This window comes from Pectinophora gossypiella, chromosome 9 (genome assembly GCF_024362695.1).
Source record: "Pectinophora gossypiella chromosome 9, ilPecGoss1.1, whole genome shotgun sequence".
Taxonomy (NCBI): Eukaryota; Metazoa; Arthropoda; class Insecta; order Lepidoptera; family Gelechiidae; genus Pectinophora; species Pectinophora gossypiella.
This window is the reverse complement of record NC_065412.1, coordinates 4,314,965-4,342,102: the sequence shown is the minus strand read 5'-3', so window position 1 is coordinate 4,342,102 and position 27,138 is coordinate 4,314,965. Positions and strand designations below refer to the sequence as shown.

Sequence of the window (27,138 nt, the reverse complement as noted above, 5' to 3'; positions counted from 1 at the left end):
TTTTCGAATCGCCTTCAGTTCGCGTGCAAAAATATATACCTATCTCATCTTACAAATGACAAGTTCTGATGTGCTGTATGAAATGGGTGTATATTTTCGAACGTGAGTTGAGAGCGAGCGATTCAAAAATAAAGTCTCTGGTTGGTTTTGGTTGTTGGGTCCTTAGTGGTTTTATTAATCATGAGTTTATATGGTCTATAAAACCGGGTGTCTACAAAACCGGGTCGAAGTTTTAATTACAATTTATCTTATGGTCCGGCTAAGTAGTTAATGTCATATGCAGAAAATCTACAATATAATTAAAACACGATTAAAAAAAAATGATTCATCTATTTTGAACTGACATTATTCTAAAAATAACCATTTTACACTTTTTACATTGGATTGGAGGTCATCAATTTATACATTTCTTTTTAACCGAATTAATCTACACTTCTTGTTCTCTCTATCAACCCTGGTGTCAGGGTTATTATTGAGCCGCCAAAGGCCCCTGTCATGGCTCATGTAACGATTACTCACATCAGCAAGTAGTAACCGGGACCAAGGGCTTAACATGTCTTGCGAAGCACGGATCATCTCACTTTCGGACAATCAGGTGATCAGCCTGTAATGTCTTAACCAAACTAGGGATCACAAAGTTATTTTTGTGATATGTCCCCATCGGGATTCGAAACCGAGGCCTCTGGATCGTGAGCCAACGCTCAACCACTGGATCATGGACATACATACATACACATACATAAACTCACGCCCGTAATCCCTAATGGGGTGGGCAGAGCCACAAGTAATCAAAGACAACTTGCAGCCACTGTTGATACGAAGTCCAAAGATGGATATGATGAACCTTATGGTGATAAGGGATCAGCCTATCGCCCATAACATTAGTCCATCATGTTAGAGGACACAATCCCTCTGTCGGTTTTTACGACATGCCCGGGAAGAGAAGCAGCTGAACGTGTTCTATGTTTTTTATATGCTCCCAGAACAGCATAGAAGCACTGGATCATGGAGGCCGTTATTAATCTACACTGGTGGACAAAAAACGATTATATGCCATAAGGAATAGCTAGATATCATTAAAGGGGAAGGTATCCAAAGCCGGAAAATAAAAGGAAACAAAACGACAAATAATTATTTACGTAAAACAGACTATTTTGCCAAATGCCCGGTAAAAAATGTGAGTCGATTTTTTGTCCACCAGTGCATTTTGCTCTATAAATACAACTATTCTGTATTTCTGTCTAGATTTCTTCAGACTACACAAAAAACTATTTCATTAAAAGTGTCTGAAGTATACTTAACCAAACTAATGAACCATTGTTCAAATAGGAGAACGAAACAATTTAATACGGTAAGTAATATAATTTAATGTTAATTCGCAAATTCTTGAGATTGGCCTAATGTGGTCTGAGAGTGTCTGTGGCCTTTTCAGAATGTGAGGCATTATTCTGGATTTATGTTCTAAAATATTTACCGAGGCCACACGCTGTATGATAAATCTGTTAATTCTGAATCTAGGCCACATTCAGGCTTTGTTATCTTCGTCAATGTTGATGTAACTAGTTACTCTATAGTTAATAATGTTTCATAAACTACAACTACTTGCGTGTTATATATAAATTTCAAAGGCCTTAGACAATAAGGTAGTTTTCAACTAGTCAAATCAGTTACTTTTTACTAAACGTTAAAACGCGACTACTATGTAATTTGTACGAAAACGCAACAATGTAATACAATACAAAAACTCTTTTTGCACTTAAATCATATTAAAAATACAACCATCAACCAACAACCTGCAACCTGTCATAGAAAAATATGAGAAAAAAAATTCAAAAATATAAAAAATACACCTTTAGATCTGTCTTTATTCAGCAATCAGAATCTCATAATTTGTCTTAAGACTTAGGAAACTACGCGATTTGCAACAACATAAAGAAAGAAAGAAAAAAAGAAAGAAAGAAAGAAACATTTATTACTTCCGGACACCACAGACACAGAAAGACAGGTACATTACATTTAACACAGGACAGAAATCACACGGAAATCAATAAGTACAAAGACAGAAAAAAAATTACCAAAACAAAAAGAAAAACAAACCAAAATCATAAAAATAATAATAATAAAACTAAGTATTCTAAATGCAACGCAGTGACGGCCCATGTCATGACATGTCATCTTATGTCTCCTTATATCAATCCCATATATTTTTATCACTGTCTCTATCGATTGTCATAGTGGTCTGGAACTTAGCTAACCCAGGGTACTTAAAAATAATTTATTAAATATTTTGCAGGAGAGTCTTTCAGCCTCTTCTCTAACATCCGCATTTCATTTTCTAGAAAAGACCTGCCAAAGTCGTCGGTAGCGAAATAAATCGGTCATTGTGAACTACTTGGTGTGTCAGCGGTACAGGACAGGAAGCCGACTTGAAATTGTGTCGTTCACACGAACCACGGCGCTGCGCAATAGCATCCGGCCTGATACGTCCTTGATGAACTTTTACTCCGCAGACTGTACCAGCCGAGCTGTAAGGGCTTGCTCAAAAACGGTCACACGATCGAGTGTTCTGCGATCGCCTAATATTACTGGAGGGGGGAGAGTTAAAAAGACCTAAAGCAATAGGCTAGTTTCCGACTAGTCAAATCAGTTACTTTTTACCAAACGTCAAATTACGAAATTACTATAGAATTTTTATGAAAAAACTACCTGTGACGTCATACAAAAACAGTATAGACGTAGTGTGTCAATTCTACACAAGTCTCCCGCTTCATTTGAATATGTACGCATCTTTAGACCGTAGGATAAATAATAAATATGTCGCTTCTAAGAATAACATATTATGGCATCAACGATTGCTCCAATGTATACTGCTTCGGCTCCGTTAACGTTTCAATTCTACGTAATGTTTTCAAACAAAAGTTAGACGTGTCGTAAATTATCTATGGTTAGTTGACAGGAGAATGGGATATAAAATATATGACTCACTGAATTGAGGACTGTTCAACTGATTTCCTATAACAGTAAGTATTTGATAGTAATTTTAATTTGCCTACCTACTTATTTACTGACTTCAAAAACAAAAAAGATCCTATGTTCGAATATATGTTTTGCATTTAAAATTAAAAATAAAACTGTTTTATTCTAAATCGAAAAAAAAAACAAATCGATTGCGTTGCAAATATCAATAATATATAATTTAAAATCTGAATAGTCGATTAAATTCTATGCCACGCATGTCCTGGGAGAGGTTTACTTCCTATATCGACTGATGTATGTTAATGGTGATGATTCTATTTGACCTGACCTGATGACTGAAATAGCTATCGCATAAGACTGCAAGACGGCAGTGTGAATATTCTAATTATATTCCACGAATGTTAGACAAGTAAAGCCTAATGTTCATAGTAGAACAATCCAGTAAATAAAAATGTGTGTTTATAAACATAAAACTTCGAGACAATTAATGCTTATACAAAACGCTGTGAAGAGTATTAATAAAGTATTATTATGATAATAATATATAGAGTTTTTAAGAAGGCAAGTTTATGTCGAAATATATCTAAATAATAATTCTACGTTACTATAGAACAGTAATTCTCCGCAGCTAGTCATATCTGGCGCTGAGCTAGATTTACCTCACCCCCTCTGTGTCTAACTTTAGTATAAATTACCGTAAGCTGTTAAGGAGTAAGAGGGAGTGCGCGTGGTTGTCTGTCTCGCTCGCACTTACGTCTTAAGGCGGCATAAGGTAAATCAGGTTTTTGTATGGAGAGTCTGGGGGTGTTTCCGTCTAAGGGAATACCTATTAGTCCTAGTCTAAAAAACCGTCTAAAACCCTTTTATTGGATATGGAGCTATATTCTGTTGACGATTTTATGAAAAATTTACTCTGTATTTTACTTGAATGTAACTTTATTTTATACATCATTACTTTATTACTCATGTTAGTGGGATCTGTTTTCCACATTTAGACTAAGATGGCCCATTATGCGTGTTATTATGCTTTATTAGTCATATTAGCATGACATTGGCCCCGATTCCTGCAGACACCGCCTAATTTTATTTTAAGTTATATCCGTCATTTTCATATCCATCGAAAAGGAAAGGGACGGATGATTCACAGCTCTTAATTTTAGGAAGAATGAGTAAATTAATGAATAACCCGGGCGAATCAAAAAGGTACGTCACTGGTATGCAATCCGTTTGACGTGCTGTCTACTTAACTGTGTCGGGTTATTGACTGATGTAAAATTTTTAGACGATTGGTTTAGATTTGTGCTTAAAATTGACGTGTGTTCCATAAATTTTATGCTTGTCGATTACCCGTCCCTTTCCTTTTCGGCGGATAAGAAAATGACAGATATAACTTAAAATAAAATTAGACGGTATTTACAGGAATTAGCACCATTGTATTGATTTATTATCTAAATTTATTATCTTCTATGTTGACATTCTTTTGTTATAATTTTCGACAATCATATTCATGGTGTAACCGTTTTATATTGTATCTAAAATGTGTTCTACAACTAAATGTGAAATAAATGAATCTAATCTAATCTATTGCTATTGTTCTAAGGCTAAATAATAAACCTATGGGTGCTAACTACAGTGCATGTTAGGCCTAAGAAAGATATAAATACTTACTCCTTATAGAGCAATACATATCGTATCTAGAGTACGTAACACCAGCATCTATCAAGCTAGGATTACACACAGTTTACATAATGTCACATATTATAGAAGAATGTGGATTTTAATTTATGAAGTGAGAAAATGTCAACGTTGTAACGCGGAAACGCTGTCAAATCACCTTGAGATTATCCTTTCAACTATGTAAACGTATTTTTTTTTTGTTTTAATGAACATAATTGCTCGCGTATTTACTTCGGAAGCTTAAGTACACAAGTAGCGTTATGGCTTTATCGCGAGTTTAAACTTATGCTAAGAGTACGTAATATAAAGTTGTGACTTAAATTACTTTACATATTTGTGAGTAAGTGATACCTGTGAATGTGTAAAATACATAATATCAACAACATACATTGTTATCATGCCAAGAAATGTATCCAATTGGATTTGAATAAAAAATTGGTACAAGAACAAGGTGACTTTATTATTTTTTAAATAAGCATTTATGTAAAAAAATGGATGTAAGTAAAAATACCAGATGTAAAATATACCAGATTCTTTTTTCAAATACCCTTACCTAAGATGGCTAGACACCCTCACAGGACAGAGTAAGAGTTTTGCCCAGAATCGGGAAAAAATAACAATTACGTAAAATAGATAGATACAATCTTTATTTATGTTTAAAACGTTACATAATAAACAGTAAACTATAGTAAACTTTTCAATGTTATTTTTGTTTAGACCAATTTCTCCTTTTCCCAGTCGACCTCGCAGTCGGCAGCGTGACTAATGCAGTTCAGTGCAGTAAGTTGCAGTTCACGTGAATAATTACACCTGTTTGAGAACGGCCGCTCGTTTCCTGCATACGATGACCCTGAATCAGAATATATAGCACCAAGCTCGATTGGACTGAATTTACTTGTCTGGACAAGTACTGAATGCCGAGGTAAATCTTATTCAAGAGAAGTGAAAATATTATACCTATGTTAATATAAATATAGACTTTAGCTAAGCTTACTAAGGCCTCTATACCCGTCAATGACCTTAAGCATTCTGTCAAAATCAGAGAATTGTCAAAAAATTGACAACTGACGTGAGTGAACATAGACACGTCATGGAGTCGCTTATCTATTTATTTTTTCAGCCGGCTAATTTAGGAGAAGTAGTAATTAAAAAACGATAATTTCAGGTGCCTTAAGTGTAGTTGCTGAGTGACAATAAAATAAATACTGATATTGTAATATTCAAGTATGATAATAAAGAACTTTGTTACACGGTTTGTAGTGTATTCATATTGCTATCCTTGTCACGGGTGCATACGTCATTTGAATACAGAGCGAGACAAGCAGTCAGTCAATGCAGGACGGTCTGCCTGTACTGTATGTAGGTATACACAAGGTGTACACTACATAGTTCATTAATACGTACTATTAAACAGAACGACTAGTTCAGAACAATTAGTAATTATATTTCAATAAAGATAAAGATACATGATAGCTTCAATGTGCGGTACGTACGAGTTAGATCTGTCAAAGTACAGAAGCTAGTGTTGTGACGTTCATTAGCATATGTCAGTCGAGATTAGATCGATTCTGTTCTACATAACAATATCTAGTTATAACATGGAATAAAACTGGTGTTGCCTGTCCTGTTAGAAATTATGTGCATGTAGTTGTGTGTGTTTATATTCATCTCTATATTAACAAAAACGGAAATCGTGTCATTGATCAGAGTCGTAATGCTACAAAATAATTAAAACTGTATCAAGAACATAGGGCTACATTACTATTAAATCGTCGTACAGTAATAATAATACGAGTATGCAAATGTTAAACAGTAGAAGGGTGTTATTATATCAAAGGCCATCTAGGTATCTAATTAAAAAAATATATCGTACATAGTACAAGATACCTGCACTTGACAATCAAATGTATTATAAAAGGGTTTAGTACGTAAAGACTTTTTTTATTGCATTCATTTCTGCGTAATAGGGGAAACTTGCAAAGAGAGAAAAAAATCTTTGAAAGAATCTCGTTACATACCAGAAAATATCAAAATAATCCTTTTGATCAAAAGCCTAATCCAACAAAGTTTGACACATCAAAATTTAAACGGTCAAAAATACTATTTACCAAATCATTCCAAGAACAAATGTTTTAAAAGGTTATATGTAGGTATAGTAGATGTAAGAATTACGGTTCTTTAGAACCATGTCGTATTAACGCATTTGACAGATTGAAACAAAGTTTCACTAAATGTCAAATGGATTAGTGTGCCAGGGTACTACTCGTATGCTTGTATACAATACATGGTGATGATAATACTCATGATTGTCCATTCAACCAAGATAATTTACCTATGTAATTGGTTCACGTAATAACTCATTAAGAGAAATTTGGGTGTAATATATCTACAAAAATGGATTGTATATTTACCAACAACATCTTGTCACAGAAAGAATAATAATTCGTTAACCCAATTTGCGATTTTTGACAACATCCAAGAAACGATTATTCTTCCATTCTTGCACCAGAAGGACAAATAAACATTAACAAAAACATATTCATGAGCTATAGGCAATTTGAAATTGATATCACGAGTTTCCTGCATATTTTTGTAAATAATTAATAAGTCCAAGTCAAAGCTTTCATCATTAGAGGGTTGGTTAATGATTACTATTTTATTTCCTAATCATTATTTCTGAAACTCAACCTTGATTCTGTTATTAAATGTTTCGAACAGTCTTTTTACGATGTCATGATAAATGAAGACGAACTTGATCGGAATCATTAAGTGGAGTTAAGTGATTTTGTTATGAAATAACAGATAAGGTTTTTATACGATTATATTTATAACTACATTAAAGTTAACAGGTACTACAGCTTACGTATGAACGTAAGGTCATAATTGATTCCCAGTAGGCATATACTGCGGAAATCCACTTACTACTATCCTTCTTCTATCGTGTGGGTTACATTCACATTGGTGGGGACATATCACAAAAATCACTTTATGATTCCTAGTTTAGTTAGGACATTACAGGCTGATCACCTGATTGTCCGAAAGTAAGATGATCCGTGCTTCGGAAGGCGCGTTAAGCCATTGGTCCCGGTTACTACTTACTGATGTTAGTATGTAGTCGTTACATGAGCCATATCAAGGGCCTTTCGCGGCTCAGTAATAACCCTGACACCAGAATTGACACGATAAGAAGAAGAAGACCTGAAAAGATATTTATGACTTCATTTTCAATCAAATGTGACCGAATTCTGTCGACGTTTTTGATGTGCTCTGGCACAATAGCCTATTTAATACCCTTTGTTCTTCATCCATGTTTTCCCAAGTCCATTGCTTAAGTAATTTTCTTTCTTGACGTGCAATGATAGATGTAACAATAATAACATCATACTGTTTATAATTTATAACCGCAACATTTGTTACAATGCATTTATTGTATAGAATTTCAGACAAAATTACACAATTGATGTAATACGGTATTCAGAACGTTTTCAAACCGGTTATATTATTGTTATATGATATGATTTGGACAGAAGTATGGAATTACAATTAGAGCCTTACATTAGCTTATGCAATGAAATGTATCGGATTGCTTTTGATGAGTTTTGTGTGTGAAATAATTTTCTTCGATACTGGTTTATTGATCATTGTGTATGTATGTATTACCCTCGTAAGGCCCGCATTTCCAGACACGGTAGTTATATAATGGGATTTTGATTTTAAAATGCATCTGGGAATTCATCACATCACTCATTTAAGAGCCACGCTCTTATCGGTGTAACATTCTCAATTCTTGTCTATCAAAGGCCAATTCTTTCACTTCCTTATAAGACACGACGTTCGCCTTCTCCTTAATCTGTTCATTGTAAGCTCTTCTTGGTCATCCCTTTCCCCTCTTTCCTTGTAGCTTCCCTTCGTTGATGTTTTTAACAAATTCGTCGTGTCTTATTAAGTGTCCACCCGTCTTGCATTTTCTATCATCAATAACTGACAATATTTGATTATTTTCCCTTACTCTTGGAATTACGACTTTATAATCCACCAAGCATATGACTTTACCATGTATTATTGCAGATAATAATGGATCCATCGGAAAAGACTTGAATGAATACTCTAAAATGGATAGTTATTGAAAGATATATTATGATGAACACAGTAAACTTTCACCTACATAAATTCATAAAAAATCTAATATCAAAAATCTTGAAAACTGTTGATTACAATATATTGTTTTAACAAACACAATGTTTGCAATAATGTTAGTACGTAACAGGTAGTGATTTATATACCAGATACCTACATCATTAGTAGCATATCCAAAACGCATTTAGATAACGTTTGTTTTAAGTGTTACAATAATAGCACTATGCAATAATTATTGCAATATATTCGCTCATATTTTACAATTGTTCATTACATATCGCATCCATTTCGCAAATAAGAACGAAACGATGCGCCTCGACATTAAAAGAAAACTGAAGTTCATTTTTTAATTAAAACACATAATAACGGGTTCTTACCGCGTTTAAAATGGCGATATGAGACTCCCGATATTCATTCATTTTTTAATAATCATTTTTAAATTGCTTCTAAAATGTAGTCCGAAGGTACTCAACTCAACAAAGCATCATCTCTGAACTCATTTGGGAAGAAATCGCTTAGAATCTCTCTCACGCATTTTGCATTCCCTTTTCAGCCATTCGACCGAACTAATATACGCAATTAAAGAAACCTGATTAAATATGAACAGGGGGTCTAAAAAGCCTGATGAATTGCTTCAATATGGCCTTTTAACCCCCCTGTTCTTTATATGAATCTGTAGCTGACAGCACCGGCTGGCTGAAAATTGTCTGAAAGTTGTCTTATGATTGTCCAGTATGGCTTACAGTCACGAGTTCCTATATGTATCTATACATACCTTATATCGCATACATTAAGGCGATTCTCACACGATGCGCACTAACGCGGTTGATGGTGAAGCTGCATTGACTTGTATGTAATCCGCTGATGCCGAACATACGAATACCGCGCGGTTCGGCAGTGCTTGGCACACGACGAACTGCCTTTTGGGGTTTGTATACAATGGGACGGACAAAAGAAACATAAAAATGCAGTGCAAGTAAGTTTATCTAAGAAAGAGATTTGGTATGCACGTAAACTGATAGAAAACTATCTACGCTTGCGCCGTGCGCGGCGACATAACGACACTCGTGTAAGAATCGCCAAAGAGGATTTGTCCGCAGTCGTAATACTTCTTCCCATTCATTTAAAGTTCTGGAAAACACATTCGTATGCGCCGCGAATTGAACTATCAACTTTTTCTTGGACGAACGCCCAGTGCTCTATCCGAGTATTACACATTCATTGCATAGTTTAGCGTATTTACAAAATGCACTTCACTCAATGAACAGGCGTTGCGTAAATACTATTATGACTGTTAACACCCGCGTCCATTCATAGATTTCTTACAATAAGTATACAAACATACTCGCCTTATACGGGTTTTGTTACTTTTATTCTGTTAGTTGACTACATTTATAAAGTATTAGAACATTTTTTTTCGTATTTTTAAACCAAAGGTCACTATTTTTATCACAATTTATGAGTGTAAACTTTGAAATATTACTGTAGGCTTGCACGCATATTTTTTTTTTTACTTCACACTCACTATCTCACATATTTTACGGTACTTAAAAGCTTTTTGTTTTCGTCTAATTAGTTAAGACATTTTTTCGCATGGCATCTCTGTACGCTTCCTTGCGTTTCCAGGGTTCAAAGTGATTACTTACCCTTTCAAACAATTTTATGGCTCAATTAGCATTCAAAAGGGACATACTGTCGGGACCCATTAAGCGGAAAGTAGAAGTAATTCTTGGTTTGTAAGGTTTCATTTACATTAATGAAAGTGAAACCATGTTTTTCATCAAATATGAAGTTATATCAGAATTCGTTTTTACCCAGTCGTTTTCTGGAAGCATTATATTTAAAAGAATTTTATCAACTCTAGTGGACCGTAAACGATAAGCGCTGAATGTGGAAAATCGTTTGAAGTGGTAATAACGTTATGGGAGTTGGGGTATTGATTGATTGAAAGTGTGACTGAAAACTATACTTGCAAAATACAATATAGCTTAGTGTAGCTTACTTTAGCTTGTATTTTATATTCTCTTTAATATTTTTTTAACAATAAATAAGTAACATGTAATTGCTCTACTTTACTAAACATAACCGGGAAGTCGACAAAGAGAAAAATAAATCGTAAATTCTGACTCGGACGGGACTATAATTAAGATTGTCTCATTGCGTTCAAAGCCGAAAAAATACTCAATGTGTACATATTGCATCCTCTCATTTTGAGATAGTATCTCTTACACAAACGAGAGTCTTTAAGGCTCCAAATCTGAGGCTATAAAAAGCATTGCTCAATCTTTGTCAAGGAAAACTGTCGTATGTTGCTTTTACATCATTTCACAGGGTCTAATATGTTCAGCAATTATTGCTCTTTGTTCCGTATACAAGGTCGGGATTGCGTCCGTAATAACAATGTGTGTGGTATGCGTTGTGCGAACTTACTAACCCAGTTTTTTTGGTTCGCTTCCAACTTCTAAGTATCTGAAATTAGAAGTGAAAATTCCTTGCAGAGGTGGGTATTAATTGTTTTTGAAGATAATTTATGAAGCCGATACTTTATAACCGTTGTATGCGGATAAAACTGAATAATCGCAAACGTGCATCACATTTGCAAACTATGAGCACCGTAAGTGACTGAAAGTTGTTTTTATAATAATATATAGAGTAAGTTTACCTCTATGAATGTAAAGCTGTTATTTTTAGGTTGTTAATATACGATAAGGTGCAAAAGTTCAATCAGTTTTTTGCAAAGTAATAAATTCACTGGTTGTTGCATTTAAGACCTCCTGGTTGTATGTCGTTTCTGTAATATACCAAAAATACCTACAAAAACATACATTTTATAATTATGACAACTAATGGTTCATAATTTCACCACTGGGGGGTTAAAATGGCCACATCAAAGCAATTCATCTAAGAAAGCAATGTTGCAATTTGACATTTGCGCATATAAAAGTAAGTGCGCAATGCAAACAAATGTCAAATAGCAATATAGCTTTCTTAAATGAATTGCTTCGATGTGGCCATTTTAACCCCCCTGTTTACAAATAATTCGATGGGCTCAGTGACTGTACAATAAATACATAATTAGTATATATGATTATATATATACATTTAATAAATAAATTTGATTGTACAAAAATACATCTATCAACTTGTAAACAATATTTTTAACCTAATTTAGTGACTATTACAGTCTGTCAACGGTAATAACTATGTTATTTCAATACAAGTAAAGACATCCGGCTTACATTGTTTTCTAGGCATAGTCAATTGCAATACAGTTGTTCTGTCAATGGTAACATAACTTTGAACGGAACGTACAGGTCCGCTTGAACTCCGGTCTAAATAAATGTGTTTCAATGTGGTGAATGACTAGCCATTAACAGGCGGTTAGCGGCTATGATTGGTTGCAATGCGACTGTCATTTGTCAAACTATGATAATGCTACATAGTATTGTCGAATAGGCTACTTGAAAATTGTCTATGGAATTTGTATCGTTTACTGCTTTATGACGTCATCAATAAAAGCTGTCAAACGTCGTACTCATAGGTAATTAATTGGGTCGTGTACTAGATTCAAGATATAATTTTGAAATTCTGAATAATAAATAAAGACAGATCTAAAATTAACGAAAAACTTTTCCTTTTTTCTATTTATCTCATTTATGAATTTTAATCAAGACAAACGTAATAATAAGTCCGACATTATGTCCCGTTTTTCTATGACGTTACAGTGTGGTTTTTCATACCAATTCAATAGTAATTTCGTGTTTTGACGTTTAGTAAAAAGTAACTGATTTGACTAAATGGAAACTAGGCTATTCATAACCAAAATTCGAAAATAAATCGAAAATAAAAATTAAATAGATTTTTTATCATCTTAGACTGGCGCCACTGACGTATCAATAGTGGCTGGAAATTCTAATTCTCTTTGGTTACTTGTGTGAGTTTATGTATGTATGACTCTAAATACGATTGCGAACTAAGTGAATATTTATTTTATTAGGTTGGAAATCAGAAAACATAATAGTTTAAAAATATATAAAAATATGCCTACGAAATAATCAAAAATGAATAAATAAGTGGCGCTTATGTAATTGAAGGTTGTTTTCTTAATTCATTGAAAATTAACGTGCTTCAGGGTCAGATGTGACAGTTTCGTTAGCATATATTATAATCGTTTACTTAAGCTGTCGAGAGCCCATTTTTGGTAAAATATTGGGTTCAACATAGAAATATTTAAATATTAAATCTTTTTTTTTCAATATGTATTACCCGGAAGGTATATCATAAAAGATCTGTTAAGGTTCTTTTTGGTCTGATAAAGTCACTAATTACATACTGTGATCCAAACATGAATTAGAAAACATTTTCGAAAATCATGGGTTTGGACTTGTGCTGGATTCGATCCTGAGACCTCATAGTGAGAGTCAAGCGTTCATCCAACTGAACCACCACGGGCTACCTGCTACAACGCTGTACGTTATTCATAGGTGCAGTACTGTGCTATCATCGTCATCAGCCCATTAACGTCCCCACTGCTGGGGCACGGGCCTTCCCTATGGATGGATAGGGAGATCGGGCCTTAAACCATCACGCGGGCCCAGTGCGGATTGATGGTTATTAACGATTGCCAATGCAGCCGGGACCAACGGCTTAACGTGCCTCCCGAAGCACGGAGGAGCTCGAGATAAAAACTTTTTTTTGTGGTCACCCATCCTGTGACCGGCCTTTGCGAAAGTTGCTTAACTTCAACAATCGCAGACCGAGCGCGTTTACCGCTGCGCCACCGAGCTCCTCTGTGCTATATTTTATACAATTCTAAAGACTAATAAAAACATAAAGTACTATTTTAGTGCCACCTATTTTATTCTAAAATATCACTTTAGCCAAGATTAGAAAGGTTCAATTTTAACACTCCGGTTACTTCAAGTTCAAGTAAATTGTAGGTTAACCTTGGGTCGATATTTTTGTAACTGCGCGTAATAATAGAGCATTAAATGTCATTGGTAATAACAAAACATTTGTTATCAGAAATGAATGTAACAATTTGTTTTGGGGCGAAAATTACATTAAGTAAGTTTCTATAAAGGTTATCTGAGGTTGTTTGTGCAGGGTTTGGTTCAAATAAATCTTTAATTGGATTCACTAAAGGATTATGTTCTTTCCAACATGATGGAATGTTTATAAGCATCAACCCCCGAGCATTTTTCCGTTTTCTCTGAAGATTTGACAGGTCCGGAATGAAATGTTTATAAGCGATAAGGTCATATTCGTACTGAAGCTATGTGGTGGAGTATGCCCCCTCTGGTTGATTAAGGGAAGGTCAGTGCCCAGCTGTGGAACGAATATAGGTTACTTTTTTATGTAAGGTTGTGTCCGTTTCAGATATTGTATATAATTTCTAAGACGCCGCCCTCGGGCGCTAATATATAAAATCTAAATTGTCTTCTGGTGACTTGTGGCTCTGTTCACCCCGAAAGGGATGAAACGTGTACGTCTATTTTCTGGATCACACATAGAACGAATTTAACTGAAATGGGATATGACTAAAAACTTTGGTATCGAATGCCATAGAAAAGACATCAACGCGTTTCATTGGTTAAAAAGCTTTTATAAATAATTATGTTTCATTGACTTATATTGATTTTACTTGTTAAGATTTATCAATTCCATGTTGTTAATAATACTTAATGCAATTTAATTAAGTCTTATTTTAAAATGGTATCAAATTAAAAGTGACCAAAAATCGATTTTATCGATTTCCGTTCGACCTAACATTGAGCCGTCAAAATATGTTGGTGATAAGATTAAGTATGAAATTAGAATGTGGAAAAGTATGGCAGTGTCGCGGTGCACAGATTTAGAGTAAACCAGAGAGAGTTCAAGGTCACTGCGAACCGGTCCGACACAAACGGGGGACTATTCTGTAATATGGTAGAGTCCTATGGAATTGCTGTTTTCATATTTTATACAATGCAAGTCACACAGGAATTCGAAAATTCAAAATTCGAACCTGTTGCAACTACAGGTTAGGGAAGCGGACCCGGTGAAAATGCTAGAGAGATGTTTTTTTTCATTTGGATGAATTACTAATTCAATCGCTCCCTTTGGTAATTTTGTGACATTACTGTGTCTTCCTCTTCCAACATAGCGTGTACTTATGTAATATCTAACTTTCGCTAATCATAACTAACGTCGTCTAAATTAATGCTGCATTATCATGAATTACGTATGTTACGTACCTATACGTATATCTATGTATATACAAATATCGCTGCAGTGTATTGTGCAGTAAATATAGCACAATGTCGTGTAAATTTATTATGCAAATCGTTTATAAGTATATTATTGTATTGTTCAATATCGCTATTTATATAAAATCACTTACAAGTTACGTCACATCCACCCATTATCAAATAATGTACGAATATGTCTAATTGAAATTCAAGTTCCGTTTCTATTTTACGAGCCAGGATATTTTATTTAAGTAACTTAATATAAAATAGTATCACCTTTCCTTTATCTAAATTTAAGTACTTATAAAAAAAACCATTCATCATGTTGATGATGTTAAAAATATTTTTTTGGTTTGAGAATACACCCATACGAACGCAACGTATGACGCTGCGTATGAACGCGATTGCCTTTCGAACGGACAATAAAAATAAACGTAACACTGTCACTTGTCTGAGGTTAAGGAAATATTGTGTTCAAGTGTTTGACGTTGAGAGGTTTAACATGTTAATGTGAGTAATTACCTAGTCTCAGCTGTTTGTAATGCATTCCTTTGTTTTGTTTACTTAAACTTTGTGGCACTTGTTTTCTGTAAAATTATATAAAGATACTTCGTGATTGACACTCATTGACCTTATTAAAAGATCTATGGGATTAAATCGCGAACAAATTGAGTAGGCACTTACATAATAACTCAATACATAATCATATTTCGGTCATTTTGAATCTTCAATGTAATATATATTTGATATGTTTTAGTTCTGTTTTTCTTCACTTATCCAATCGCTACACCGGATTATCTTTTTGTTAGATTTGCCACGGAAGCCTTTTGATATTTGGCCGGACGAATGGCAAGCGATAAGTGCTCTTACCCGTTAATATTTTAATGACAAACCTGCTTGCGGTTGACCACAACTAAATTAATCTGAAGGGTTTAATGTGAAGCTCGCTTGCCTAGAATTTAAATTTAAATCATGTTATTAACTGCAACATCCGCAGATTAATCTTTTCAGATAATCCGGCAATTAGTTTACAATATTTTCTAATATATTATTTCAATAGGTTTTCCGTTTTAAGTTAATTATTAATCTTGTTACACTGATGTTACTTTGCTATATAATTTACATGCAATAATATTCAAATTCCGACCTCTGTGTTGTAATGAGACACCTTGACCACTAAATCAGAAATGCTGGGTTCGATGCTTGGCCAGGTCATTTACGAAAGGAACTGTTTCACGTTGAATCTGTTCCGGGTATTCACCTGCGGGTCACTGCTGGCCATAAGCCTTCCCTCATCGACAGGAAGGTGTATAGTTTACTTACTCCATCAACCTGGCCCACCGCGTCGGTTGATACCCGGAACAAATTTAATGTACAAAGATTGACCTGACCTTTCGTAAATTGACCTGACCAAACATCGAACCCAGAATTTCTGATTTAGTGGTCAAGGTGAATCATTACAACACAGAGGTCGGTTAGACAACTTGGCTAAAACCATACTAGTATAGGTTACGTATGTTTCATGTCCAAGTCTTATTATTTAGAGAAACGTTATTAAAACCAACAAAATCGCAAACTGAAATAAAATTCTTGAGATATCTATAATACGACAATGTTAACTTCCGCGTGGGACCGCAGACGCAGATAAAATCGCCGCAAGCGCGCAAGGACACGAAAATTTTGAACGGCGGTGTACGCGCATACGATTTCCTGAACAAGCATTGAAGTATTGATTGTTGAAAGAAGTTATTTTAATTTGTAAGGAAGGTGCTAGTTGCGCAATATTCCCGGATAGGAGCCTCAGCCACAGATTACAAAATAGGTTTTTTTTACTATGTGAGACAAATTTACAATAAGTCACGTCAAAAATATAATGTAATGTATACATCACTATTAAAGTCTACTCTCTAATTGTGTTTTCGTCAAATTGAATTTTGCACGTATGTTTTTAGCAAGGAAATTAAAATGATGAAATTGATTAGTAACTTACATGGTATTAAGAGACGCAAAATTGTTTGACTATAATATAATATATATTGTATATATATAAGTTGGTCATGGTAAACTTTGAAAAACTTATCTTTGTACTGTTATATTGAATTTGTACTTGGTGAGAATGATGTGATATTGTCTTTAATGACATAATTATAATTTTAAGTACATGATTGCTGTTAATAAATGACATTAAGGTAGGCACGACATCAGTTACATTATAACATTAATTATTACAAAGTGTTCTATTTGTTATTACGGTCAAGTACACAGTAGGTATTTATTAAGGTTTGCAATTGAAGGTATGATTAAGTCATTAGAATTGAGTCTAAAAAAATAAAAATATGAACCTGACGCTAAGAAACACTGGCGAATAACAAATAAATAAGCTAATTGTTAAGATAAACAACAGATTCGAAAATCGAATTTGAATTTAAAAAATGGTGGAACGCGCGACGCGTCTACACCGGTCCAACGGCGCGCCGAATACGAAGGACTCGCTCACACGGTGCAAAATCGAGTCGTTATTCCTACGCCTAGAGGGGCAAGTGGCGAAAGTCAGTCCAAATAACCACCTATAAAAACACACAACACACTGTGGACTGCATCCAGTCGTTATCCCGACAACACCACCGTACGAGAGGCATAATGAAAATAGCGGTGAGTGAAAAAAGCAAAAGAAAAAAAGTGAAGTGGAGTGCAGTGATGTGTAAAGTGATGACTTCAAAAAAGTGTTTGCGGAAAATCGAGCAGTGTGTCCCGTGCCGAGAAAAAGTGTAACAAGTGAATTTTGAACAGACATTTTTCTGTTATTTGTGTGATTTATACGGGATGGCACACTTTTTTGAAGTCAACGCTTTGTGCTCTATACGATCTGTGCGACAGTGCTATATTATAGATTTTGTTAGAAAATTAACACTTGGCTAAAAATGCATTCAATTTTGAATAAAATTAGTATAAAGTAACGTATTTATTAAATAATGGAATTTAATAATATAGCAGTGACAATTCATTAAATTAAATTCAAATAACACGTTCCATGTCATAAAATAAAGTGAACAATAAAATCTTTTCACACGTAAACTAGGCAATACTAATACTTTGATGAAATATAAGTCAAATATTTCGCTTAGCTATTTACATTCTGAGTCATGTTCAAACAGAACCTACTTATCACAGTGAAGCAAATAATTTGAGTAAATAAACCACCGGTCGGTAACTAGTATTGCATCACAATAGACTAAGTCTAGATCAAGAACGAGTTTGACCTGAGATCTAGGAAGAAAGTCCAGGAAACCTAGGCGTGAAGTTGCAGTGCAAAGTTGAGCTGGTCTTAGCTGGCTTGTTGCACAATCGTACTACTTAATTGAAATAATTGGAAAACATTCTAGTACTTACTTAATATTAAACAGAACGACCAGTTCAGTACAATTATTGATTAAATTTAATAAAATAATATTTTACAATCGTCTCAATGCGCGATGAGAATTAGATCTTTCAAAGTACGTAAGCCAGTATTGTGACATTTATTTGATAGGTCCAGCGTTTATTTTCTATCTAACACTAATAATTGGAAAATTCGTCAATGAAAACATTTCGTAATGTATGTTGTATAACACTCGATCGTTAAAACTTATCAATCATAAGCAAATAAATAATTGTTAATTTTATTAAATAAAAAACAATAATTTCAAATAACAGACCAACCTAATATTGCATACTTATCTTGAAATGTGAATATTCGTATATTACAATATTTACTGCAAGATAATATTAATAGTTATTAATTATTCATGCAAAGAATTAGGTATAATCCAATTTATCAAATAAATAAACAAATAACAGAATAATTAATAAAGAACGTTCCAAAATTCAAATTCAATTCAAAAGTGTAAACCAGCAAAAACAGCTTGTCCTCACAAATTATAGGCTGTGTGCCGCAATCAGCTAAAATTAGCACATCATATTTCCATAAGTTACCCAATCAACAAGGGTGACACATTACGAAACTAATTTATTTTCCGCTGCAGTCTTGCTCACCTTAACGGGCTCGATTGGTCTGTAAACCAGATTTTCTACTTTAGGAATTTACCTGTCCCTAGACTTATGAGAAAAATACTAGATTTTCTGCTAAATTGGATGCTTTCGGATCGCGGCCACGTATGTTGGCCCATTAGGGTAGTGTTAACAGCTATGTTGTTAAGTCGAGACATTTTAAACGCGTTGTAGATGTAAAATTACTATGAGTTTCCTTAAAATATTTTCCCTGAAAATCTATAATGAGAGGAACATATTATTTTTATATTAAAACATAAATACTAAAAGCCTATTTACATACAAAGAAAAATAATGAATACAATTATAGAATACTCTGCTCCGAAATATAAAAACAACTTATTGGAACAAAATATCGTCTAATTCGAAACTGCAATTGTACATCACATAAAATCGCATTAGAACATAACTTAAACATAACATAGCACACCGTCTGTACCCCTAAATATACACGACTCTTAACCAACTATGTTTACTTCTATGTAATAGCGGGCGATAGATAGAAACCACATATAAAATTCCTTGCACACAATCAAGCACCACTTAGAGACATAGAAAAGTCCTTTAGCTTAATTATGCCGTCCATGGCGTGTTAGCAGACCCCCTTCTAATGTCGCAACAGCCATAAGAAGCTGCATTATCCCACGAGACCCGATCTCTGGCCCGACCCACTTCCAAGAGCTGATTACCATCGTTTTACTGTCAAACAATGTGAATTTACTACTCGCTTCGCTTAAATACGTTATTTAAACTGTTTAGTGGGTTCGAACGTCTGAATATCAGGCGTAATGATTTTATTGCAGGATATAAAGTTGTATAATTTGGTTGGATAATAATAAAATCCTCGTTTTGATACAATTTGTAGTTTTACATTACAACGGCATGTTAAATACCATTTATTTACGCCAAAGGAAAACAGACTACTACAAAATGTAGTTTATCCTTCTGTAGTAACAATATAAGGCAGAGATAAGGTCGATTTTTCTTTAAGTAAGACTAATAAAAGTACCCATACGACATGGAAAGTAATATACTTATTATGTTACTTCATACCTACAGAGTCCTCGGTTGCCTCTAGAATTTGTAAACACATTTCACTCAAGGATTTATAGTCGATTTGAAATTTTCACCGCCATCCGTGATTCAAATGTCGAATTTGGAATACATTGTCGATTGTGACACAATATTATGTTTTCATCAGTCGAATTTCGAATTTTGTTTTTAAGAACACCGGCTTTATTTTGAATAAATTACACTTGTAATTTAAAAAGAAGACACGAAGTTTATCGGGGAAATCTTATCTCACGATTTTGACCCTTCGTATAAACAAACGTGCACATGTATGGTTTGTTACTTCCTTGAGTTACCAACACCTTTCTTCTGCATATTATAGCCTAATCATAATGCAATTGATAACAATAAACGTCAATATTTTTCTAATAAACACTACGACTCTAAAAGTAAACACCCTTTTTTATTCTGAAAATGAATACGTTGATATCAATTGCATTTGAGCGTAGTGTAATCACAAGCGGATATATCTGTAAATATGACATATTAACCCAAATTTTCTATTCATGACCACGTCAAAATCCAGTTTAGAAAATGTATCGGGCAAGGTCATTCATCTCATCTGCGATGATGCAATCGATTCACTTTCATTGTTTACATTTGCAAACATCACATGATTTATTTATAGCTCGATCTTTGCCGTTTCATTTGACACGTGTATTCTAACACAACTGTGAAATTAGATGCAACTTGTTAAAATACGAAATATATTTGACCCGAGATATGTTGTAAATTTGTCAGTGGGGTGGCAAATTGTCATTAACGTGTTAAATAGGCTCTTTCTTTATTGCATTAAAGCTTATTTTGGGGTTCAATTACCTAACTTGAAAAAATAAGTAAAAGCTTATACCGAAAAAACTCCTTTTGTTGTTCCTAAAGTCATTAAGAACAAAGACCAAAGTCGCAAAATTCATGTAAAGTCATCATCCCTAACAGAAATGATTTATCAAAGATTGCCGCAAAATATATATTCAATGCTAATAATCGACACAGCTTAAATCGCAATCGATTCCTAATCGCCTATAATTTGATATTCTGACGACACTAGTCTATAGTTTCCCCATGAGGAATATTGCGAGAGCAATGCGCCTGCGCAACTAGCTTCATATACTGCGTCGTGGTCGGGCTAGGCATCGGGTTCACTTAGAAATTTGGACCTTTTGGACTTATTGTAATTGTCACATTTCATTCAAAGGATTTGTAGCTTATGTGTTGCTGGGGTCAGTCAATGACCTTACACTCCATATGAAAGAAGGAGCAGAGAAGAAGAAGCAAATTTAAACTTTTGCCGCCAACCGCAGTTTAAATTCCGAATTTAAAATGAATAGAATAGAATAGTCAACCGTATACAAAATATAGATCGAGTCAAAAGGACAGTGAGGATGCGTTGTAATTCAAAGTTGATCAATATCAAAACGCTCATTTAGAATTTATTTTATTACAAAAGTAAATAAAATAATTGTGCTGTGTGTCACAGATTATGTTAATTGGCCGTTGAAATAAATACAATCATAACCCGGTTTTACCAGCTATTATATCAGCCTTTTAATTCGGTGAAATTTCGTTCTTATTAGGCACATATTTATATTTTTTGGTAAACTTGCTTGTAAATAAATATAATACATAGTAAACATATTACGGTAAGACATTGCACATTAGTTAACAATATGTAACTACGGCCAATGATACGTTATGGAACCCAATATTTGCTATGCAATGTAGGTTCACCGAAGCATAACATTGGGTAGGCATCGAAAGCAATTATCTAACACATCTTTCCATATGACATAGTTTGACTAAATTCTAGTTCAGTGCACAGCAATTATACGCACTGATTTTTAAAAAGTTTAATACCAAAACCTGTTCCTACGCATCAATTTTGTAACTGATCGATATCGTAAATAATTATATTACGTCAACATTGACAAACTAATTGGTATATTGGCTACATTTCGAATGATGAACACGTTTTATTATTACAGTATCTTTATGACTCTTTATTACCTTCATAACACCTTAGTAAATTCCAATTACTAACATAAATATTGACAGACATGCAATGCGATACTTTTTCTAACATCGACTGAACAGCGCTGCAATGTTAACTATAGGAAGTCCGTTGCGTATACAATATTTCCTGATTTTTTGACCGGCTCTATCACACTTCGCTTAGTCCGTTATCTAAGACCAATTTAGTTCTATTTGGATTCCATAAATCTATTAAAATACCACGAGCCAAGTTGCTTTCCTGGAACAAGCCCCTTAGTTGCGTAGCCACTAATAAAAAATATGTGCAGAAAGACTAAGGATAATATTTTGTCATTGCAGGTCTGTCTAGTTTTCCTGCTGGTAGCAGCAGCAGCAGCCAGCGAGAAGAAGACTACAGAGAAGAAGGCTGAGCCTCTAGACAAGAAGTTGGACAAACGTGGTCTCCTGAACCTCGGTTATGGATACGGCATCAGCGGTCTTGACGTCGGCTACATCGGCTCCGGCCACGGCATCGGCGGCGCCTACAACGTCATCGATGATGGCGCCCACTCCGCCCACGGCTATGGCATCCCTCTCGGCGAACACACTGACACCCTGAGGACCGTCACCCTGTACAAGGGAGTCCCAGTCGCCTACCCCGTCGAGAAGCCCGTGCCGTACCCCGTGGAGAGGCCCGTGCCCTACCCCGTCAAGGTCCCCGTGCCGCAACCCTACGAGGTCATCAAACACGTGCCCGTTCACGTGAAGGAGTACGTCAAGGTCCCAGTCCATGTTCCCGCTCCCTACCCCGTCGAGAAGAAGGTCCCGTACCCCGTGCATGTCCCAGTCGACAGGCCCTACCCCGTCAAGGTTCTCGTACCTCAGCCTTACCCTGTTGAGAAGCACGTCCCTTACCCCGTTAAGGTGCCAGTGCCCCAGCCCTACCCCGTGGAGAAACACGTGCCATACCCCGTTGAAGTTAAGGTTCCCGTTCCCCAGCCTTACCCTGTGATCAAGCACGTCGGTGTCCCCGTCAAAGTGCCCGTTGACAGGCCGTACCCCGTCCATGTGCCCCAGCCCTACCCCGTGGAGAAACCCGTGCCCGTTCCTGTGCCCGTAGAGAAGCCTTACCCCGTGCACGTGCAAGTGCCCGTTGACAGGCCTTACCCAGTGCATGTTGAGAGGCCCGTGGCTGTCCCCGTGAAGGTGCCCGTGCCCGAGCCCTACCCCGTGTACAAGCACGTGCCCTACCCAGTTGAGAAGCCCTACCCCGTGCCCGTGAAGGTGCCCGTTGACAGGCCGTACCCCGTGCACGTGGAGAAGCACATCCCCGTCCCGGTAGAGAAGCCCTACCCCGTCCCCGTGAAGGTCCCCGTCCTCGTCGGCGAGCACGACGGCCACTCGCTTGGACACCTCAGCTTCGGAGGCTCCTACTACAGCCACTAGGATATCATAAACTAGTTTCATAGTGTTCATCCGCCAATCACTAACCTTATTTATAATCTCGCCAAGTTTGTGAACTACGGCCGGGACGCCAGCAACAAAATTCCATTATTTTTGTATATTTATACTTCTCATGTCATGTATGTATGGGCGTACGTGTATAGTGATTAAAAGGTTACCATTTTCTTAGGTTTAAGGTCGATTGTAAAATACGAGAGATAATGAGATAAAAAAATACAATAAAAAAGAGTTCCGTTGTTTTATTTTTGATTGTAGGAAATGGTTGTAGAGGTCAAGAAACTACTAAATACAGAAATGGTATGACCAAACGAGTGACAATGGTTGACCTTCACGGTTTTTTGCCAACACTCGATTGTATAATATAATATTTTGATCTGCACGAGTGCAAGCCGGTAGAGTTGAATAATACTGACACAACAAACATTATGAACTTACGACAACATAACTAGTAAATATTAAAAACCTATTAAAAAAATAATGTATAAAATAATTAGTGAGTTGGTAAAATGTATCACTCAATGTTAAGCAAAAATGAATAATATGGTAAGTTGATATTTCCAATAGATTCAAAACTATAATCTGGTTTCAAGAACAGCTTGGTGTCATTTTAAATAATTTGTTAGTTATTAGGAGCTAACTAGTCATTTATAGAAGCAATTCGAGCAGAAATTATACATTCAGGATATGTATTGGAATAAGTGCGTCATTACTGCGTCCGGTGAAGGGCCGCGAGTTCATATAGACTACAAACTATTTGAAAGGTTACCTAGATGACTAAACGTGGTCTTAAACTAGCTTCATGGCAATACGTATGGTCCGTTTGGACCGTCCTGAAGAGTTTGTGTAGCGAAGACTATCGTAGGATAATAAAGGACAGTAAGTAATTCAGAAATAAAAAGAAATGCTCGCCGTACGCGTAGCTTACGGGATAAATAGTAAAATAACAATGCCCTTAGACATATTTTAATAAATGAAAATTTGTAAAAATAATAAAAAAAATATTTTTTGTAGCTGTATAGAAATATAAGTACGTTTTGACTCAGTTACTTTATTAAAAAAGTGTAATAAAGACGTTAACCAATTTAAAAATGTCATCTACCTACATGAATAAATCGTATAATTGCGCAAAAAAGCTCCGGGTTTGGTTAAATAATTTGAGTCTCTATTTTTCTTTAATAATAATCATATATTTATTTTACATATTAATTTAATAAGTTTAATCTCTTTATTGGAAGTCGGAAGTTTTCGCGGTGACTCGGCAATTACTCGGTTTGAACTTGTTTACGTAACGTTTGGTTAAGGTTAGGCTATGTGGGGTAACCGTCTGCCGACCATTTGGTAACCCTGTTTTGTGGTCTTCTTTGCTCATGTGGACACTTTGATTGCTTACATTGTCAAAAATGCAAACGTAAATAAGTATTCATTTCACATATGCTACACGCATTAGTATACCAAATGTAGAGCGCATTTATTCATGTTAAAATATTCATAATACATTCATACACAGAATAAACTCATGACCAAGATTTTAATAAGGGTGGGCAGAGATATAAACAGAAGAGAATTTACTGCTAAGATGGATAATGATCAGTGATCGGATTCGGCGGTTATTTGCCTAGAGTTCCGTTGGTTGAGTAATATGGAAAGTGGTTTTGTATTACAAAATACACGGGAATCCGGGATTGACAAGAACCGCTAAGTCAGTGGCAACTGGCGTTTATTCCAGTTGACACTTCAGCTGCAGCTTAATGATTTTGTTTTAAAGAAACCTACAAAATTAAAACCATCGTAACGTTTTATACTATCTAGGGATTTTTATTATCAAATAAATTGTTTTGAGATGCCGTTTCCATACTTTCATAGCATTTTATGAAGTTTAGGTAAATAAGTACCTGAATGCTTATTCGATCACTGATAAATTTACACATAAAAACCATTAAATTCACGTCTATAATTTCTGTTACAGTGTTATTTTGTTTGTATTATCTATATTACAATTTGTAAGTAATTTAAATTCTCGAGTGTATTGCACAATAGTAACCCTGCAGCAGATTATAGTTTTTGTTCTCACTTTGTTTTTTTAATCTACATACATATTGGAGTACTGTAATGTGGGAAAAGATCTTGACCGACATTCTTCGAGTTAATAGTACCAAATGCATTGGTTTATTTATTTTTCCTTTGCTTAACCTACATTTAATGAAAGGACATAGTATTGTATAGTGTTTTTACGTATTTTATTAATGTTCATTGGCAATTATCGCATTCACGAATACAAAGGAATGTTCATTTACATGTTCATCAATGATAAGATTTGCCGTGTATAAGAATTTCAAATCATTTTTTTTTTAATTAATGTTATTACCTTATGTCATGTCGGCTATTAGCCGTAAAAACACCTCCACCAACCCGCAGAGGAGCAGCGTGGTGGAGTATGTTCCATACCCCCTCCGGTTGATTGAGGGGAGGCCTGTGTCCAGCAGTGGGACGTATATAGGCTGTTTATGTTATATGTGTGTGTCATTACCTTTCATAAATAACCTTAACCTCACCTAGGAAGTCACTGTGACTTGTGGTTCACCGGGTTGCTTCTTAAACGGGGAGCGCCGGTTCAATACCCGGTACCGGACTTGCACCAATGAGTTATTAACTATAAGTGCAGTAACGGCTTCTGTGGTCTAGTGGTTGAGCGTTGGGCTCACGATCCGGAGGTCCTGGGTTCGATTCCCGGTGGGGACATATCACAAAAATTACTTTGTGGTAAAAATTACTAGTTTTGTTAAGACATTACAGGCTGATCACCTGATTGTCCGAAAGTAAGACGATCCGTGCTTTGGAAGGCACGTTAAGCCGTTGGTTCTGGTTACTACTTACTGATGTAAGTACGTAGTCGTTAAGGCATAATAAATAAATAAATAAATAAATGACTCATGTCAAGGGTCTTTGGCGGCTCAATAGTAACACTGACACCAGGGTTCATGAGGTTGGTATTCCACCTCACAACCCACACGATACGACGAAGTGCAGTTTTTACTAACACAGTTGTCTCGACCATTACAGATGGCGATACAGGTCACTATCTAGTATGTTGGTCTAACAGAAAGCTCGGAGAGGTGTGGGTACTTACAGTACTTACTTTATCTTGCGATGGTTTATATTATGCTACCTAGGAAGAATATAACCTTAATTTATAAAAACTTCAAATTACATAAGCTTTCCTCTTACCGCATCTAATAATTATATTAGCGACAATTCATCATCATCAATTTAAGAGCCACACTCGTGTCGGTGTCGCATTTTTCATTCCAGTCTATCAAAGGCTAATTCCTTGACTTCCCTATAAGACACGACGTTAACCTTTTCTTTAATCTGTTCCATGTAAGCTCTTCTTGTTCTTCTCCTTCCTCTCTTTCCTTCTATGATGTTTTTAATAAACCTACCTACCTAGGAAGCCTAGGAAGTATATAAAAACTTCAAATTACATAAGCTTTCCTCTTACCGCATCTAATAATATATTAGCGACAATTAATAACGTGGATATAAAGATCACTTTACACCTTTGTTCTCG

The 27,138-nt window shown here is 35.4% G+C and overlaps 2 protein-coding genes across 2 annotated transcripts in view; one reads left to right on the top strand and one right to left on the bottom strand.

Moving 5' to 3' along the window:
• LOC126369378 (angiotensin-converting enzyme) overlaps window positions 1-27,138 on the bottom strand; it is a 161,342-nt gene that overhangs the window by 32,485 nt on the left and 101,719 nt on the right. The window lies entirely within an intron of this gene.
• LOC126369417 (uncharacterized) lies at window positions 17,564-23,798 on the top strand. The gene is made up of 2 exons (XM_050013825.1): window positions 17,564-17,672; window positions 22,467-23,798. Exons 1-2 carry the CDS (start codon window positions 17,661-17,663, stop codon window positions 23,550-23,552), a joined length of 1,098 nt encoding a protein of 365 aa, XP_049869782.1. The 5' UTR covers window positions 17,564-17,660; the 3' UTR covers window positions 23,553-23,798.